At 35.9% G+C, this 19,981-nt stretch overlaps 1 protein-coding gene across 6 annotated transcripts in view; it reads right to left on the bottom strand.

The window, feature by feature from the left end:
- Positions 1-19,981, bottom strand: part of AFG1L (AFG1 like ATPase) — a gene marked incomplete at its 5' end in the record, with an annotated part of 226,328 nt that overhangs the window by 128,501 nt on the left and 77,846 nt on the right. For all 6 annotated transcript variants that reach the window (XM_079939409.1, XM_079939411.1, XM_079939408.1 and 3 more), the window contains 3 exons: positions 4,509-4,608; positions 16,612-16,742; positions 17,664-17,765. In XM_079939409.1, coding sequence (XP_079795535.1) covers positions 4,509-4,608; positions 16,612-16,742; positions 17,664-17,765 — 333 coding nt within the window. The remainder of the gene's footprint in view (positions 1-4,508; positions 4,609-16,611; positions 16,743-17,663; positions 17,766-19,981) is intronic.

Raw genomic sequence — 19,981 nt, 5'->3', positions numbered from 1 at the left:
GAAAAAAACAGTGACATAAAGGCAGTCACTGGTACCTTATTCCCTTCACCCCCTCAAGTATTACTTCCCTTTCTTTTCTTCTACCGGACTTTCCCAGACCACTTTCCTCCATAGCTATTTTCTCTGCTAAGTTCCTAAATTCTGGTGTTGCTTTTACTTCGTTATCAACTGTTTTCTATTAAAATTATTAATTATTTATTAAATGTTTCTGATCATTTTCTATTAAAATTAATAACTTATTTGTCTATAAATTGACAAGTTATTAACTGAGAAAAGATGAGTGTTTGATTGTAATCTCCACCAACAATAACCCCTATTCTTGTCCAGGAAATTGATGCATTATAACTAGAAATGGAAGGAATGAGATGAATAATGTGGAAGAAAATTAAACACAGCAGCTAAAGAGTTAACAGAGGGGAAGAAAATACAGTGTTTTTGTCCACTGGGCAACATGATCTGGACTTCTAACCTCCAGATTATTCTGTCTTTATTGAATGAAGGCACCACTAACCACCCACTTGTACAGGCCAGAAATTTAGAAATTGTCCTTTCCCTTTTCCTCAGTATCCAACCTATAACAAGGTGCTATCCATTTTACTTCTTAACTATCTTTCAAATCTATCCTCTCTATATACTATATCAGGTTTTCTCAACCTCAGAACTATTAATATTTTGGGCTAGATAGTTCTTTGTTGTGAGAAGTATCCCTATACACTATAGGATGTTTTGGCAGAATTCTTGGCTTCTACCTACTAGATGCCAGTAGCAGCACCAAACCCCCCATCCTGTCTAGTGACAACCAAAGATGTCTCGAACATTGCCAAATATCCTTGGTTTGCAAAACAGCCCCCCAGTTGAGAATCACTGCCTTATATCAAGTTATTATCATTTCTTGCCCAGTACACTGCAATAGCTTCCTAGTGTGTCTCCCTGAATCCACCATATCACTGCATCCCATCCTGTAACTCATTCTCCATACGATAACCAGAGTGATATTCCAAATCCAATCTTATCAGTCCCTGCTTAAAGCACTACAGTGGCTCCCCATTTCTCTTAGAATAAAATCCAAAATCCTTACTACTGCTTTATAAGGTCCTAGCTCTCACTTCTCCAGATTCATCTTGTACCTCACTGTATCCTACTTCCCCTACTTCACTGCACTCTAGCCACACTGGCTACCTTTCAGTTCCTCAAATGGGTCATTCTCTCTCCAACCATTGGGCTTTGCCTCAACCCTCTGCCAGGAAGGTTCTTCTCCCATCTCTCATAACACTCTTAGAATAAGTAGATGCTATTTTTAAAATAATAATAACTATCTGGGGGCTGTGGATTAAAAGCTGTAACCTAAAGAAAAAGTTGAATGCATTCTGATGGCTGGAAAAGAGGACACACTGTATCTGGGACAGAGTAGACAAAGATTAGTGATGACCAACAAGGAGAAAAAATAGAGGACAATGTGTCAAAAGAGTCACAAAACCTACTTTCTAGACCCTGTTCTATCACTCACTAACCATGTGATTTGTTTTTAATTTATATACAGGAAAATTAACTTTTTTGTTGTCCAGTTCTATGCGTTTAAACATGTAACCACCAGTACAGTCGGGACACAAAACAGTTCCAAAACCCCCAAAATTCTCTGGTGCTGGCCCTTCGTAGTCAAACACCTCCCCACACCAGCCCTTGGCAAAAACTGACCCATTCTTTGTCCTATACTTTTTCCTTTTCCTGAGATTCATACTTAATCTGAGTCTTGTTTCTTCAGTCATGAAATTATATACACACACACACACACACACACACACACACACACACACACACCACGAGGAGATGGTATATATACATACCATCTTCTTTATATTAAAATATTAAGCTACTTATGATGATTGTCTGCCATGGCTAAAAAACCTGGTGTATGTTAAGCATTCTGTCCAGGTTCATATTTAGAAAAGGCTTTCTTTGAATTTGTGGCTAATGCCCAATTTTTGGAATTCTGCATCTTAGACTTTCAGTCTTCTCCAGAAGGATGGCTCCATCTCGGATTTCTCTGTGCTCCCTTGGTGGGCCTGTAACTTTGCTTAGTCCTACAAAGCTATGAGCTCCAGAATGTTCCTAACCTCTCCTGTGGTTGTCCTTCCTCAGTGGACCACACTGCAATAGCTTGAGCAGCTGACTGCAATTTTCTTTTCAGCAGTATTTGCTGGGGGGGGGGGGGGGGAGGGGAGGGGCGTTCCAAGCTTGTTCTAGCACTTTGCTCTTTATGAACATAGCTTATCATTGAATGTCTAAAGGTAATACTGAAGATACTGTTAAGTCAACAGTCAACTGAAGGAGAGTCAAGCCTCACATCCCCATAGATGATCTAATATGAAAAACTCACTGCCTTGTCTCACAGAGTTGTTACACTAATAAATCACAAGAATGCTATATATAACATTATAAGGATTTTAATAAATGCATCTGACAAAATCATTCATAATTCTCTTAACAGTGTAACAGATTAGGTATAAGTGTAATTGTTTGAATAACTAGGTCTTAAGGTATTGATTAACTAATTAATGTCTCCCTAAAATAAGGCCTCTAATGGTACACTACAGGAGTGTAAACTTGGTCCTACCCTATTTACATATTTTAGTTAATGAATGGCTAAAGACACAGAAGCACGATTACTAAGTTTATAAATGTCATAGCTAGTAGGGGTAGTTAAAAAAAATTTATTAGAATCATACTTCAAAAAATATCAACATAAATCAATAATATGAAACAATGTAGACAAACTAATATGCTGAAATGTAATAGGAAGGAAAAAGAGATCAACTACAAAAATATAGAAAGAGAGAGACCTAGTTTGACAACAGCTCACATAGTAATATCTGGGCATATTAGTAGATTACAAATTCATTATAAGTCATTAATGTGACATACTTAATTTAAAAAGTAAAAACACACTATTACATTGCTCTTTTCAGGTTCAGTTATAAACTCCATGTTACCAATTCCAGCAGTCAGTTCTCAACCTCATTTTTCACCTCCTAGCAGCATTTAACAAAGGTGATCATCCATCGTTTTTGTACCACTTTCCTTTTCCTTGCTTGACATTCTCTTGGCTCTCCTCCTACTCACTCGTTGCTCTTACCAGCTTCCTTTAGGACTGATGACTCCCAAATTTATACCTCCAGTCCAAACATTTCCATTGAAATCCAAACTCTTAAATGCATCATCAGCCTCATAATCGTAGAAACCCTACTTCCCTACCCAAATTAGCTTTTCCTATAGTCTTCCCCATCTCAGTAAACAGCAATTTTATCCTTCCAATTGCTCAGGCCAAAATCTTTGAGTCATTCTTGATCTTTTTTATTTCCATACCCTATATTCATTCCATCAGTAAATCCTTTTGACTCTGTCTACAAAATCTGACCACTCCTACCACCTGCACTGCTCCATCATGTCCCCTTGGGATTGTTACAGTCATCTCCTAAATGGTCTCCCTACTTCCAACCTTGAAACCTCATCCCCACAATCTATTCTCAGTACTGCAGCCAGAGAGATCCTTTGAGAACACACATTTATTCAACATTCATTCTAAGACTATTTACTGAGATCCATCCATGTGCAAGGCACTGTTTTAGGTACTTAAAATATGTATACCTGTGAACAGAAGAGAGAAAAGTTGCTGCCCTCCTGAAGCTTTTGCATCTTGGCAGAGGACAGATAATAAACTATATATATAGTAAATAAGTAAACTACATGGTGGCTCCATAAGTGCTATGTGAAAAAAATAGAGCAGGTAAAAAGAAGTGGTGCCAGGAAAAAAGAGCATGGGTTGTAGATTTAAATGGGAGATGAGTCTAGGCTTCATTGGCAAAGTAACCTTTGAGCAAAGACCCGAAAGAGGTAAGAACTTAGCCATGCAGGTATCTGGCAGAATAGCATTCCAGTCAGATGTTAATATTAAGAATGCATAAAATATTATTTTTGGTTCTTTCAACCTTCAACTGACCACATGATGGGCTGAAAGACACAAAATTTAAACTTGTTTTTATCTATATATTATTGTATTTTAATTTTTAATAATGTCCTAATAAGCCAGAAGTGCTTTTTCAGAAATGATAAATGAAGTATCAGAAACCACTTATGCAGGAAAGCTTTTAAGTCTTTTTCCAAGATTCAATTAGGAACTTTTTCTTTCATTTCATGGAGTTTCTTTTATGGCCCATAAAATGCAGTTAGAGAGGCCTGTATTTTTTTGATATGCACACATGGCATATCTAATGCTCAGGGAAAAACTGCAAGTGCATCAAACACGGGAGATCACGTGGATTTAGGAAAGATTTTTCAAATATTATACAAATACTGACTGATTTTTCAGATTGTTAGTTATAAAACTTAGGATAAAGCAAAGTAATCAGATTTATTAACACAATAAAATGAGTCCAAAATTGTGAATTTTTAAAAGCTTGTTTGTTTCTACCTAATTGGATAAGACACTACAGCACAGTGTTTGTTTTTACCTTCCGGTGGCCTGTTGGATGTTGCCACAACGACGACCCCGTTTTTGAACAGATTTTCAAAAAGCTGTTTCAGAATCATGGCATCAGCAATGTCAGTGACCTATGGACAGCAATACATTTGTTTTATTTTAATTTCACTTCTGCTCTAACAAATTTGCTAATGGCTCATACTTTTTTTAAAAAAAAAAATAGAAGTGAATTCCAAGAGAAAAATTCTAATTATCATGAAGAAAAGAGTAGATAATTAAAAGCATGAAAGCCTGCAGTCTTTAAACTTGACTCTTCTCTTTTGCAAGCCTATCATTTCTATCCAAATTATCAACTGATTCTATGTTAACTTATTTTATAGAACTACAGGTGGAAAGCACAGATAATTGTCCTAAACATCTAGGAAGTCTAACTAATTAGAACTAACATGACCAACTCCCCCCTCCTACTCCCATCACAGCCTCCCTCCCCAAATAAAGAAGAGAGAGAAAAAAAGAAAAAAAAAAAAATACACAGGCTATTTGAGATTTCTAATACCTTTCTGGCAAAGGTCCCTGAAAAGGTGACTTTAAATGGTCATGGGACTTTAGAAATAAGGACAAGTAGCCAGTGAGACATAATCAGCTGCTGTTGAAAATAGAATGATATGACATAGATACTATTGTGCAATTGTTGCACAAAACAATTCAACAGATGGCCCATCACAAAAATAAGCAATTTCATTGTTCTTTTTAAGTGCCTTCTATTACTGTCCATGAATAATCAAAAGGCACTGCAGTCACTTCCAGCACAGCCAGCCTCTGCTAACCTTCCCAAACACAAATATTCCTTCTACCAAAAAAAAACACAAAACCTTACAAGAATGGTTAACACAGTGCTTTAAAAAAAAAAAGCTTCTGACAAAACCAGAAATGCATAATGCAGATAACACTATTTCATCTAAGTTACAGAGATACATATAACCACTGATCTTTTCTAAAATTTTTTTTAAAAATCCACAATTAGCAAGTAAGCTTAATGGTAACTTTGTTGTTGTTTTTTTTAATCCCCAAAAATAGAGAGAGGCTCAAGAGGGAGGGGATATGGGGATATATGTATGCATATAGCTGATTCACTTTGTTGTACAGCAGAAACTAACACAACATTGTAAAGCATTTATACTCCAATAGAGATGTGAAAAAAAATAATAATAAAAATTTTAAAAAGCACTCCTGAAAAAAAAAAATCCCCAAAAATACAGAAACTAGGGAGGGTAGGAAGTTGACTTCAAAAAATAAATATATAGTGAAGATTGATGTTAATCATTGCACCTTCCCCTAAGAATATAATAACATGGGTTTTATATTCTCCCAATGTAAAAATGCTTTGATCTTCCTTTAACAGCACATTTTAGATAATCTCAATAAAACTTATTTTATATTCACAAAATATATCACACAATATATATCACATTGTTTTGTTTGTTTGTTTGTTTTGTTTTTTTGCAGTACGCGGGTCTCTCACTGTTGTGGCCTCTCCCGTTGCGGAGCACAGGCTCCGGACGCGCAGGCTCAGCGGCCATGGCTCACGGGCCTAGCCGCTCCGCGGCATGTGGGATCTTCCCGGACTGGGGCACGAACCCGTGTCCCCTGCATCGGCAGGCGGACTCTCAACCACTGCGCCACCAGGGGAGCCCCACATTGTTATTTTTAAACCATGTTAAAGTACATAGAAACTAGTGGAATTCTTTCAAATTAGATCGTAATACTAAAAGTTGCCAACTAAATGGTTATAACACTATGAACAGTAACAACCTGGGTGACAGAGGTCTAAATCACTTTTCTCTTTCAGCTGATATCTTACTCAAAAGTTCAATTATTTCCTTTCCACCTGAACAAAACAAAACCAAACCAGGATATGGGAATGTGCAGATCTTTTTTTTTTTTTTTTTTTTTTTTTTGCTGTTTCAGGCTATAACTTTAAAATATTAACTAAAAACCTACTGAAGATTCCTTAAATTAAAAAGACTTCAGGAACTTACAAAGTGGTGATTAAAATGAAAAGGAAAGTGGTACTGATATTATTTAATTTGGAGCTTAGGATCATTGTCAAATTTTGCTTCCGCCAAAACACTCACAGAGAAGGCCCTTTTCAAATGCTTAAACACCAGTGGCATTTCTGATGAGAGGACAGAACAAGCTTGCAAATTTTAGAAGCAACTGCACTTTTAAATTGGATTCCCAATGCACTGACTTTTAAAAAGAATGATATCAATTAAAATCACCCAATTTTAGAGAATAAAAATGATCATTTGACTATCTCGCTGAGGTTCTTGAAAAAAATAAAAATAGCTTTTGTGCACTAAGGTTCAGAAAAGTGAAGGGATGTTTAGCTTATAACACTGTACAAAGGTTTAAACTGAAAGTTGAAGAAAGCAAACAATAAGGACTTGTGGGTGAATTATCATTTGTTGTTTTTGTCTTACAGAATGTTTTTGCTCTAGCAGAGTAAATTAACTTGGAGAAGCTATGGCTAATTAATAAAGCAGGAGTCACTTGGTGTAGCCGGGTGCCAATGTATACTCTTTTGATCTTGTCCCTGCACTTGTTCAGCTTTGCTGGGGAACAGAAATTTTACAGTATAAGTGAACAGAAGACAATTGGCCACACATTCTTGAAGAGCGAGCTTTTTCAGCACCCAGCATTTCATTATCACCAGGAACAAAAGAGAAGCCTACAGATTACCACTAAGGGTAGTCTGCTAATACAGAGAGTGGAGACATTTCATTAGCATTAAAGAGAGAAGATTTTTTATGACCTAGAGTTGCTTTCCATTATGACTCACTTAAGTAAAAAAAGGGAAAAAAAAATCTAACTGTTAATTTACATGTGTAAGTGCTTGAGTCTCAGTCATCCACTGATTGGTACAGTGCCATGTAATGAGTGACAAACATAAGCATGCATTATTAGTAATTAGTATTAGCACAGAAATAAGCATCTATTTTTATTAGCAGTTTTTAATAGCTTTCCTGTTTTATAAAAACGGTCAAAACTATTTTTTAAATGATATTGATAGCTTACAGAGGAGAATTTTGAATGATATTCTGCTCATCAGAATTCTTTTTCTGGGGGGGGGGTGCATATTAGTAAAACATCTAACCAGTGTCCCTAAAAAGAGACATGAAAAAATAACATTTTTAAAAAATTTGTTCTCCTTCAGTATTCTGATATCTTCAGAATCACAAATGGTTTAATAAGAAATGTTAATATTCAAAGAGAATATAATGAAGACCCTAAAGAAAACTTTATTCTTTTATTTCAGTAATTAAAACACATAAAAACATCCTATCTACAAATTTCTCAAACAAGATAAGAATACTGCATCTATCCCACGTAAAACTGAAATACTACACTTAGTAAAGATGACCAAGCTAATGAGGAATACCTTCTGCAAATGTAATCCGAATGCTACGAAAACATAATCTTAAAAATGCCCTAAATTCAAGAGAAAAGACTATATTCTTATGTTTAAGCAGCAACAATTCCTATTCATCCCCCTAGTAAAATAAATATTATACTAATTAACATCACCTAATGGCCAATAATAACTAGTTAAAAATCAAGACCACTAATAGGATTCAATTTGAAAAGTGAAGTGGTGATTGCAGACATACTGTTGTTAAGATTAAAGTGCCTAAAAAATTCTTTGCTAGTAAATCAGCAATGTATCGTACTAGGCTTAATAGGCTTAAGGATAATTTTTAGGTTCCATCATTAAAACATCTACTAAAAGCCCACCCAGTTCTAGGTCTGTATATTTAAACACATAATAGAAGACATATAGCAAAGAGAACACATAACATAGCTTTTACTACTAGTGAATAAGAGCACTGATGATGGATTCAAATGTAGTTACCAGCTGTATGATCTTGGAAAAGTCACTTAACCTCTCTGACCCTTAATTCCCTCATCAATCCAATAAAGGCAGTAATAACAACTACTCTGCAAAATCGTTACAATACGTATGGTAAATCCTCAAGAAATGTTGATTATGACTGTTACCTATATATGTTACATATGCTAGGTTAAGTCCTTATTATTTACGTATAGCTATACAGAATTTTAGCTGTAGATGGAATGATACATAGCATAGTACAGTAGTTAGGAACACAGAAAGCACTCAGTAAACAGTAGGTAATATTATTACAGAATATACTAATAGATAAAATAAAAGCTTTCTAATAAATAAATGGGCATTGAATCAAACAGTTCATAAAAGATGGATATTAACAGTAAGCAAATAGATATTAAAAAAATCAACCATAATATTACTTAAAGAAATATACATTAAAACAATGAGATCCCATTTTTCACCTATTAAATTAGACAAAAATGTGAAGATAATTTAGAACGTTGACAGGAAAAAATGCAGGTTGTTATATATAAGGGAAGTGGGACTTAGTTGGGGGACTACTTCAACAGTAGTTGAACTACTGTTGAACTAGTAGTTGAAACTACTTTTATTCATTCATCTGTTCACTCATTATTATTGTTCATTAATTCATTCTCAAGCACTGTTCTAGACATTTCAGATATGTCAATTAGCAAAACAAAGATTCCTGCCTTCAAGTTTACATTCCTGTAGAGAAATAATGATAATAAGCAATAAACACAATAAATAAGTAAATATATGTCAGAAGGCAATATATGTTATGAAAAAAAAGGAGGGTAAGGGGAATTAGAAGAGTGGGGGGTCAATGGCAAATTGCAATTTTAAACAGGGTTTAGGCCTTGTTAAGGAAGTAATTGAGCAAAGATCTGAAGAAGTAAGAGTTATCCTGATGGACGTATGGGGGAGGTTATTCCATGCAGAAACTGCAAAGGCTTGGCTTGTTTGTTCTAAATTGTACAGATGTTGGGGATCAGAGCGCTGGTACAGCAACATTCTGGGTTATCATTTTACCCTTTTGATTTTTAGAAAAGGGGGACAAGTAGAGATCTGGACTTGCAATTAATCCAGTTTTGATGTGCTAGAGGAGCTTCTCTAAGACCAGTGAAAGATAGTCCAGGATACTGAAACTAGGAAATCTAGGCTCTGCTCAGTGATCTCTCTGCCCTTAGGCGACACATTCTTGCCCTTAGATTCTCGCTTTCCCTGGCTCTTCTCCACAAGGGGTACATGCAAATATTGGTCTTTTCTTGCATGCAGTGGTAAGCTCCAAGGTTCAAGTTTCGTACTTCAGGGGAAACAAAACAGCAAGATTATTAACATTTTTCATTCTAGGACATTTAGGCCAACTTTGCTCAAGGGAAGAGGGTCAACACTAACATACTAGAACGCTACACTGAAATTTGTGAGCAAATAAAAGCAATCAATTTGTTTTTCATTCTTGTTCTGTTGTCTGTGCATATTTTCTTCAGCACCCTGCTGAGAAAGAAGCATTTGGTATAACACCCACTATTAACTACAGTTCCCTAATCTATGAAGAAAATAGGATTGGAAAAAGTAGGGAGCATTGAGTGAATCTGAAAGTATAGGAGATAATGTTAGAGAGGAAGCAGGGGGGTATGAGCAAGGGTAATGACACCATCTTATATAGCATAATATATCCCACCTTCGAGTTTAAGCCCTTTTAAGTTGGGTTTTCTGTTACCTGCAGGCAAAAGCATCCTAGTAGATACCTCATCTCTTTGCTTTTCTTGGGCTTTGGTTCATCAGGTAAACCTCCTTCCATTAGAGGTAACAGATTTTATATTAAGGAAGGTGAGATTTCCTCACAGTACTCCTATTTATTCTTTTCTAGATCATAGGGAAATCCTTCTTGACATAGAATATAAGAGCAAAACATGAATTGAATAGTTCCTTTCTCATCAAGACTCTTTGCAAGAAACAGGCACAGGAGATTCAGCTAAACATAAGGGGTTTATACTTGAGACCTCAGGATGGAACAGCACTGAAAGCACCTCCTGGGAACAGGAACTGGAGATTGGCATGAAATTACAGGTAGCTCTGCAGCTGCCTAGGGAGCACCCTGGTATTCCTCCCCCTAATGTGATTCAGCTCCTTCCTATGTCTCTTTGTTCCTGTCTCATTACTAAGTGGGCACTTCCCTCTGCATCTTTTAGTTCAAATACATGAGAAAAAGTATATGATTGGCTCAACCCCCAGGCCATACCACACAAGTCCAAGGTTGTTGACAAGCTTGTGGACTGGCTACTTATATATCAGATGTCCAGACATGATCCATTTGACTGTGGGACAGATAGAGTTCTGTAGTATGGAATAAGGTCTTTAAGACAACTGGGATGAATGACTAAGTGAATGAATGAATATCAAACCAACTCTGGATAAGGCAGGAGATGACAAACAGAGCCATCACATCCACTTTCTTCTCTTCGTTAGCAAGAAACATTTTATGAGCAAGGGGTCTGTCTCCCTCTTGATCTCCCTTACACATCCTTAATATATAATTTGAAAAATCCTTTTTGTTGCCTTATATTTCTTTTACAAGATTTGGTTCATCCTGATAGATAGTTGCTTTTGTTTCCTTCTTCCCAACCATGTATCAATCTTCTAAAATCTGAACTCAATGGAGAATGCCCAGAGCAACCAGACAGGTTTCCGTTAGGACCTCACTATCAGGGTGGCATTATGACTTTCATAGGCCCTTTAACCTTCAGAAGCCCCTTCCTCAATTAAAAAATAAATTTACTTAAAAATATATATATATAAATATACATATATACATAAATTATATTTTCTAACTGTGTTGGTATAAGACAAATATAGTACAGATGCAGACAGATACAGGCTGGATTCATTATTGACATATTCATTTCTTCTTCAAATTTTAAAAGAATTTAAATTAAAATATTTTCATGGGCCCCTAAAACTATCACGGACCCTCAGCACCATACCTATTGTGCCTAATGGGTAATTTGGACCTGCTTGCCATAAATCTTCTCAGGATCTGCTTTGCACAACCATACTTTTATCTTTTCCTAATCTTAAACAGTCTTGCCAATGGTCCTCATGTCACAGAAACATGACAATCATTTCTCAGAATGTTTTAAAATTCACATTTTTTAAGTTAAGGGTAATGAGTTTTACCTGATACCTAAGAAATTCTGATGCCTTTATATTCCTCATATACATGATGGAAATAATAATAACTATTTAATAGACTTAAATGAAGTAAGGATGTAAAAACACTTTGTAAACCCTGAATTACTTTACAAAGGTTGGGTATTAATATACTTTAAAATTTTTAATTTCAATACCTTAATCAAAAATTTAACTGTGATGGATGAAGGAACAAGGTAAAACCCCAGAAAAACAACTAAATAAAGTGGAGATAGGCAACCTTCCAGAAAAATGATAGTGAAGATGATCCAGGACCTTGGAAAAAGAATGGAGGCAAAGATCGAGAAGATGCAAGAAATGTTGAACAAAGACCTAGAAAAATTAAAGAACAAACACCTAGAAGAAATAAAGAACAAGCAAACAGAGATGAACAATACAATAACTGAAATGAAAAATACACTAGAAGGAATCAACAGCAGAATAACTGAGGCAGAAGAATGGATAAGTGACCTGGAAGACAGAATGGTGGAATTCACTGCTGTGGAACAGAATAAAGAAAAAAGAATGAAAAGAAATGAAGACAGCCTAACAGACCTCTGGGACAACATTAAACACAACAACATTCGCATTACAGGAGTCCCAGAAGGACAAGAGAGAGAGAAAGGACCCAAGAAAATATGTGAAGAGATTATAGTCGAAAACTTCCCTAACACGGGAAAGGAAATAGCCACCCAAGTTCAGGAAGCGCAGAGAGTCCCAGCCAGGATAAACCCAAGGAGAAACATGCCGAGACACATAGTAATCAAATTGGCAAAAATTAAAGGCAAGGAAAAATTATTGAAAGCAACAAGGGAAAAACGACAAATAACATACAAGGGAACTCCCATAAGGTTAACAACTGATTTCTCAGTAGAAACTCTACAAGCCAGAAGGGAGTGGCATGACATATTTAAAGTGATGAAAGGGAAGAACCTACAACCAAGATTACTCTATCTGGCAAGGATCTCATTCAGATTCGACGGAGAAATCAAAAGTTTTACAGACAAGCAAAAGCTAAGAGAATTCAGCACCATCAAACCAGCTCTACAACAAATGCTAAAGGAACATCTCTAAGTAGGAAACATAACAGAAGAAAAGGACCTACAAAAACAAACCCATAATAATTAAGAAAATGGTAATAGGAACATACATATTGATAATTACCTTAAATGTGAATGGATTAAATGCTCCAACCAAAAGATAGGCTTGCTGAATGGATACAAAAACAAGAGCCCTATATATGCTGTCTACAAGAGACCAACTTCAGACCTAGGGACACATACAGACTGAAAGTGAGGGGATAGAAAAAGATATTCCATGCAAATGGAAATCAAAAAAAAAAAGCTGAAGTAGCAGTACTCGTATCAGATAAAATAGACTTTAAAATAAACAATGTTACAAGAGACAAGGAAGGACACTACATAATGATCAAGGGATCAATCCAAGAAGAAGATATAACAATTATAACTATATATGTACCCAACATAGGAGCACCTCAATACATAAGGCAACTGCTAACAGCTATAAAAGAGGAAATCGACAGTAACACAATAATAGTGGGGGACTTTAACACCTCACTTACACCAATGGACAGATCATCCAAACAGAAAATTAATAAGGAAACACAAGCTTTAAATGACACAATAGACCAGATAGATTTAATCGATATTTATAGGACATTCCATCCAAAAACAGCAGATTACACTTTCTTCTCAAGTGCACATGGAACATTCTCCAGGATAGATCGCATCTTGGGTCACAAATCAAGCCTCAGTAAATTTAAGAAAACTGAAATCATATCAAGCATCTTTTCTGACCACAACGCTATGAGACTAGATATCAATTACAGGGAAAAAAATGTAAAAAACACAAACACATAGAGGCTAAACAATACGTTACTAAATAACCAAGACATCACTGAAGAAATCAAAAAATACCTAGAGACAAATGATAACGAAAACACGATGATCCAAAACCTATGGGATGCAGCAAAAGCAGTTCTAAGAGGGAAGTTTATAGCAATACAAGCTTACCTCAAGAAACAAGAAAAATCTCAAATAAACAATTTACCCTTACACCTAAAGGAACTAAAGAAAGAAGAAAAAACAAAACCCAAAGTTAGTAGAAGGAAAGAAAGCATAAAGTTCAGAGCAGAAATAAATGAAATAGAAACAAAGAAAACAATAGCAAAGATCAATAAAACTAAAAGCTGGTTCCTTGAGAAGATAAACAAAATTGATAAACCATTAGCCAGACTCATCAAGAAAAACAGGGAGAGGACTCAAATCAATAAAATTAGAAATGAAAAAGGAGAAGTTACAACGGACACAACAGAAATACAAAGCATCATAAGAGACCACTACAAGCAATTCTATGCCAATAAAATGGACAAACTGGGGCTTCCCTGGTGGCACAGTGGTTGAGAGTCCGCCTGCCGATGCAGGGGACACAGGTTCGTGCCCTGGTCCAGGAAGATCCCACATGCCGTGAAGCAGCTGGGCCTGTGAGCCATGGCCACTGAGCCTGCACGTCCGGAGCCTGTGCCCCACAACAAGAGAGGCCACAACAGTGAGAGGCCCACGTACTGCAAAAAAAAAAAAAAAAAAAAAAAAAGGACAACCTGGAAGAAATGGACAAATGCTTAGAAAGGTATAACCTTCCAAGACTGAACCAGGAAGAAACAGAAAATATGAACAGACCAATCACAAGTAATGAAATTGAAACTGTGATTAAAAATCTTCCAACAAACAAAGTCCAGGACCAGATGGCTTCACAGGTGAATCCTATCAAACATTTAGAGAAGAGCTAACATCTATCCTTCTCAAATTCTTCCAAAAAACTCCAGAGGAAAGGAACACTCCCAAACTCATTCTGTGAGGTCACCATCACCCTGATACCAAAACCAGACAACGGTACTACAAAAAAAGAAAATTACAGACAATATCACTGATGAATACAGATGCAAAAATCCTCAACAAAACACTAGCAAACAGAATCCAACAACACATTAAAAGGATCATACACCATGTTCAAGTGGGATTTATCCCAGGGATGCAACGATTCTTCAATATATGCAAATCAATCAATGTGATACACCATATTAACAAATTGAAGAATAAAAACCATATGAAAAAAATTTAACTGTGACAAATACCTGATAACTGTGGCAAAAGGAGAAGGTACTGAGTCGTGTATAAGTTTATTTTGCTTTAAAAAGTTGACACAATACAAGTAACATATAGAAATAGTGCTTTGTTCACATCACTTGTTTCCCTGTTTCAATAAAACTTCTGTTTCTCAATGGAAAACAAAATTTACCTGTGTCGATTCAATTTTGTTTAGAGACATTTTGGTTAAAAGACTCATAATGAGAAACCAAGAGAAATGGCCTTCACTGATTCAACACTGACTTTTGTTGTTGAAGTCCACATAACTGCTAACTTGGTGCTATTTTTAGAACTAAATGAGGCCCTTCTCTTTCTGCAGTACACCAGTGTACTTAGTGTACCTTCAGAGTAGCAGAGGAACATCTCTTTTCCATAAGCCTTTCTTTTGAAGACCTTTGTAGTTCTACAATACAAAGTGTGAATGCCAGGCTGTCTGAATATGATTGAAGGGAGAAAGAAATAAAAATTCCTCCTCCCCAGATGGTTCAGTATAACACCATTCCTGGTAAAAATTCTCCTTTCTCCTCTATCATAAATGGAGACCACTGTTAGCTATGAGTATCGAGTTGCTAGAGGAGACCTACATGCGTCATTTGGGTTAAAGGCATCCTGGCCACATCATCTTCCCACTAACCCAGGTTTCTAAGCACAGAAGAACAGGAGATAACTCACTACCAATTTAAATGCATAATTTCAGAGAATCTTAAAACTGGAAGAAACTTTAAAATTCAACTAGGGCAATTTCCTCACTTCATTACAAATACACTGTGAGGCTTAGATGAGATGTATGAATCACTCAGGGCCTGCCTCAGGGTAGGCATATAACAAATGTTAGTCTGCTACTCCTGAAAGTTCTCTGGGCCTTTATTCTAGGCAATGAGACAGGAGTTTCTGCACTCAGCCCCAGAAATATTTTTTCAAAAGCTTTGGGTGTGATGCCCTGTTTTTAAGCTTATATTCAGTCCTTGTGGATTTTTCTATTTTCATTCCAATAATCAATTGCTCTTATGGTAAGCAACTTAGAAAAACCAACTATTACATTTTATAACTACTAAAAAGAGCAGTCAAATAAAGAGAAAGTAATTCTTAACCTAGAGTATCTTCTATTATTATTATTGTTACTGTTATATTATTAATTACTACTATTATAACACTGGACATGACGTAGGATACAGAATAAGCATAAGACATGGTGTTTGCTTTGATGCGTTGTTCTCATAAGAAATAAAGATCAGGAAATAATGTACTACCAATTTAAATGCACAATTTTGAATCCTAAAACTAGAACAAATTTTAAAATTTCAACTAGGGGGGAAAAAGAAATTTCAACTAGGGCAATTCTCTTCCTTCATCACAGATAAGTGGTGAAGCTTAAATGAGATGTGTGAATCACCTGTTTCTTTTTAATAACACTTTTAAAAAACAGTCAAACATCTTTAAAGACATTATTTTGTAATAATTATATTATCTCCATCGTGGTGTAGGGGAAATGTGAATCCATTGACTAGAATATAGGGGTAGGCAAACTTCCTATAAAAGGCAGAATAGTAAATATTTTAGGCTTTGCAAGCCATATACAGTGTCTGTTACATTTTCTCTTTCTTTTTTTAATGACCTTTTACAAATATAAAAATCTTCCTCTTCTCACTGGCCATACAAAAGCAGATGGGCCAGATTTGCCCTGTGCAAGCTGTGGTTTGCCGACCCCTGGACTAGATAATAAAATTAAAGTCATAAGAGATAATGTATTAAATCAATTTATAAAACTGATAAAATCAGAACAGGATTTAAATACTCATACTTCCTTCAGTATACCATTCTACATCTATGAAACATCTCTACCTTACCTGAAATTCATCGAAACATAAAAGACTTGCTTCTTCACTGATTTCTTCAGCTATAGGAGCTATTGGATCGTATGATTTAGCGATGAATCCTGGTTTCCTTTTTGGCAAACTCTGTTTAAGGCGGTGTATTCCTTAAATGGATGAAGTTAAACACAAATCAAATATTGTATTAACAGTACATTTTAGATAACTAAAACATATTTTTAAAATCTCTAAATGAAACAGAGTGTGAACATAAAAATGAAGTTTAAATTTCACATACAAACAAATATGATTATTGAGGTTGGTTGCAGTTTCTCCACCTCAAATAAGTTGTTCACATATTACTATATTCCCATGGTTGTAAGAACACTTTGTGGTCATTCCATCTCCACTCTTCAATCACTTCAGAGATGACAAAGTGATAGAATAGATGATCAGATTGTGACTGATGGATCAACACACAGATCTTAGCCCTGAGGATTTCAGAGATGCAGGCAAAGGAGGTGATCCTGCCCTCTATGTCTAGCATATCTAATCAGGATGTTCCCTTGTTTCCAGCCAGTCCCACTTCCTTCACTCTATGTTACTAAATGCTGAAAGTATTCTAAGAAAAGTACAATATTCCTGCCCTGAGAAGGTTACAGTATAGCTAGTAAACAAATAATGCAAAGATGAAATAACATACCCTTGACAAAGAAATAAAGCATACATACAAGAACAAACTGAATGCCTACATGCTAAGGTGACACAGAGGAAAAGGCCTAATCAAGAATAACTTTGTGAAACAGGTGAGGCTTAAAGATTTCTTATTGATCCTTAGTAGAAAGAGAAAATGCCTGACCTTCATAGAGTAACCTCTGTTCTCTGATTTGGAAGTAATGAATTTGTCTCTAGGACCAACTCTGGACACATTACTAATTGCTTCAATATAGCACAAAACAAATGAAACCAAATAAAATCTTACTTTTAGCAAAAATCTAATTTTTTAAAAGATTAAGAACTTTAAGATGAGGAAAATTATCTTGTAATGTTTGTCCATTTAAATCACTTCTTTCAGATCATTAACTTACTTTTGTGAACATCTAGCATGAAACCATGAAAATGAACCCGTTTTTTCCTCTTCATTTCCACATAAGCATAAAACATGTCCATCACCATTGTTTTCCCTGTACCTTAAAAAAAAAAAAAAAACTATTAAACAGTATGTACTGATTGCTCTAATGATTGTTCATTAGCTTTGGGATAATGAAACCACACTCTGCTACTGGAAAGCTTAAGACTATGTTAACTTTTTTAAAAGCAGTGTTTATGTCTTATGCTAAACTACCTAAAAATAAAATGTTGATATTATTCTTTTCTGTTAAAATCCTGTTTTTAAGAAATACAACATTTAGTTAGCACTCCAGGGAGTATTTCCTCCAGAGAACTATGCTTTTAAACTGGCAAGATTTACAGATTATTCATTCTTCAGTTTCTCTTCCAAAAGGCACAGTATAAATAAAATAACTTTAATTAATTAATTATTTATTGGGCCATTACAAAGGATGAGGAACTGTCTTAGGCACTATAGGAAAATTTACCAGTGAAAAATAAGAAAATACAGATTAGCACCTAACATAAACACTGAAAATAAATAATAGATGTTACAGCTGGAGAATTGCCAATTATAACACTTTTTTAAAAAAAATTTATTTATTTGTTTATTTATTTTTGGCTGCATTGGGTCTTCGTTGCTGAGCGCAGGCTTTCTCCAGTTGTGGTGAGCAAGGGCTACTCTTCCTTGCAGTGCACGGGCTTCTCATTGCGGTGGCTTCTCTTGTCGTGGAGCACGGGCTCTAGGTGCGTGGGCTTCAGTAGTTGTGGCACGCAGGCTCAGTAGTTGTGGCTCACAGGCTCTAGAGTGCAGGCTCAGTAGTTGTGGCGCATGGGCTTAGTTGCTCCATGGCTTGTGGGATCTTCCCCCACCAGGGCTCAAACCTGTGTCACCTGCACTGGCAGGGGGATTCTTAACCACTATGCCACCAGGGAAGTCCTATAACACTTTTTTAAAAAGCTGAGAATATTGGCTTTCAAAATGAGGCTTACTTGAAGAAATTCAGATACAGTTAACCCTTATAATTAAATTATCTAATTTTCAGCACTCAAACTGTTAATCACTACGATCACATTAGTAATTGAAGAGTCAACAGCCTAAGCATTTCACAAGGCATGCACAGGAAGCCTATTCCCTCACAGAAAGCCCAGAGCTTTGGGGACACTGACAGTAGTCAAGTTTGGTTCACACCCAGCATTCCCCAGCAGGCAGGCCAGGGGATGCTGGTCTTGTCTCTCATCCTCACTGCTTCCTCCACCACCACCTTACCAAAGCGTCCAGGCTCTCCTTGCAGGAGCTGCAATTATTATACTAACTTCAAAGGCAGCTCAGGAAGCAAGATTTGAGTCTTAAATCTGTTGAGCTTTCCTCCATTCCATAAGATGACTTTGGGCCATGCCATTTGAATTGTCAGAAAGTTTTTTGTATATGAAAATACAATTCACAGGACTTCCCTGGTGGCTAAGACTCTGCGCTCCCAATGCTAGGGGCCTGGGTTTGATCCCTGGTCAGGGAACTAGATCCCGCATGCAGGCTGAAATGCAGACCCAGCAAGCCAAATAAATAAATAAATAAAATTTTTTAAAAAAGAAAATACAATTCACCAGACAGATTTTTAATGAGAAGACCGCTTAGCCTGAAAAGTAATTTTTTGCAAATATATTCGGTACAAGTCTCTTGATATAGTGAGTGGCAGCAAATTTTATATCATTACATTTACACAAAGAAGTGAATTAATAAAGTTTCAAATTCTGCTGCATGAAGCATAGTATACTTATAGATCCAGAAAAGAAGTCATGAATTATCTAACAAAAAATGTGAACAATATATATTTGAACATAATCATTGTGCTCTTCTTCAAAAATGTGCTTAAAATGTAACAAAACCATCACATAAAAAGTTTCTGAAAATAAAAGCAAAAAGAAGAAATCATAAAGGAAAAAACTGATAAACTAGAATATGTAAAATTCAAACTTCTGAATATCAAAATCACCATAAATAAAATATTTTTATTTATTTAATCAACATATTTTCATTGAATGCCTACCATGTGTGAGGCCCTATTCTAGGTGCTTATTAGGAAATGGCAGTGAACAAAACTAACAAAAATGCCTGTCCTCATGGAACTTGGCAGTTTAACATTATGTATCTTTATATCTTTTCCTCAAACACTGTTGGTGGGAATGTAAATTGGTGTAGCCACTATTGAAAACAGTATGGCAGTTCCTCAAAAAATTAAACATAGAATGACCATATGACCCAGCAATTCCACTCTTGGGTATATATCTGGAAACA

The sequence above is a fragment of the Stenella coeruleoalba genome, assembly GCF_951394435.1.
Source record: "Stenella coeruleoalba genome assembly, chromosome: 12".
Classification (NCBI taxonomy): Eukaryota; Metazoa; Chordata; class Mammalia; order Artiodactyla; family Delphinidae; genus Stenella; species Stenella coeruleoalba.
This window is presented reverse-complemented; position numbering and strand designations above follow the sequence as displayed.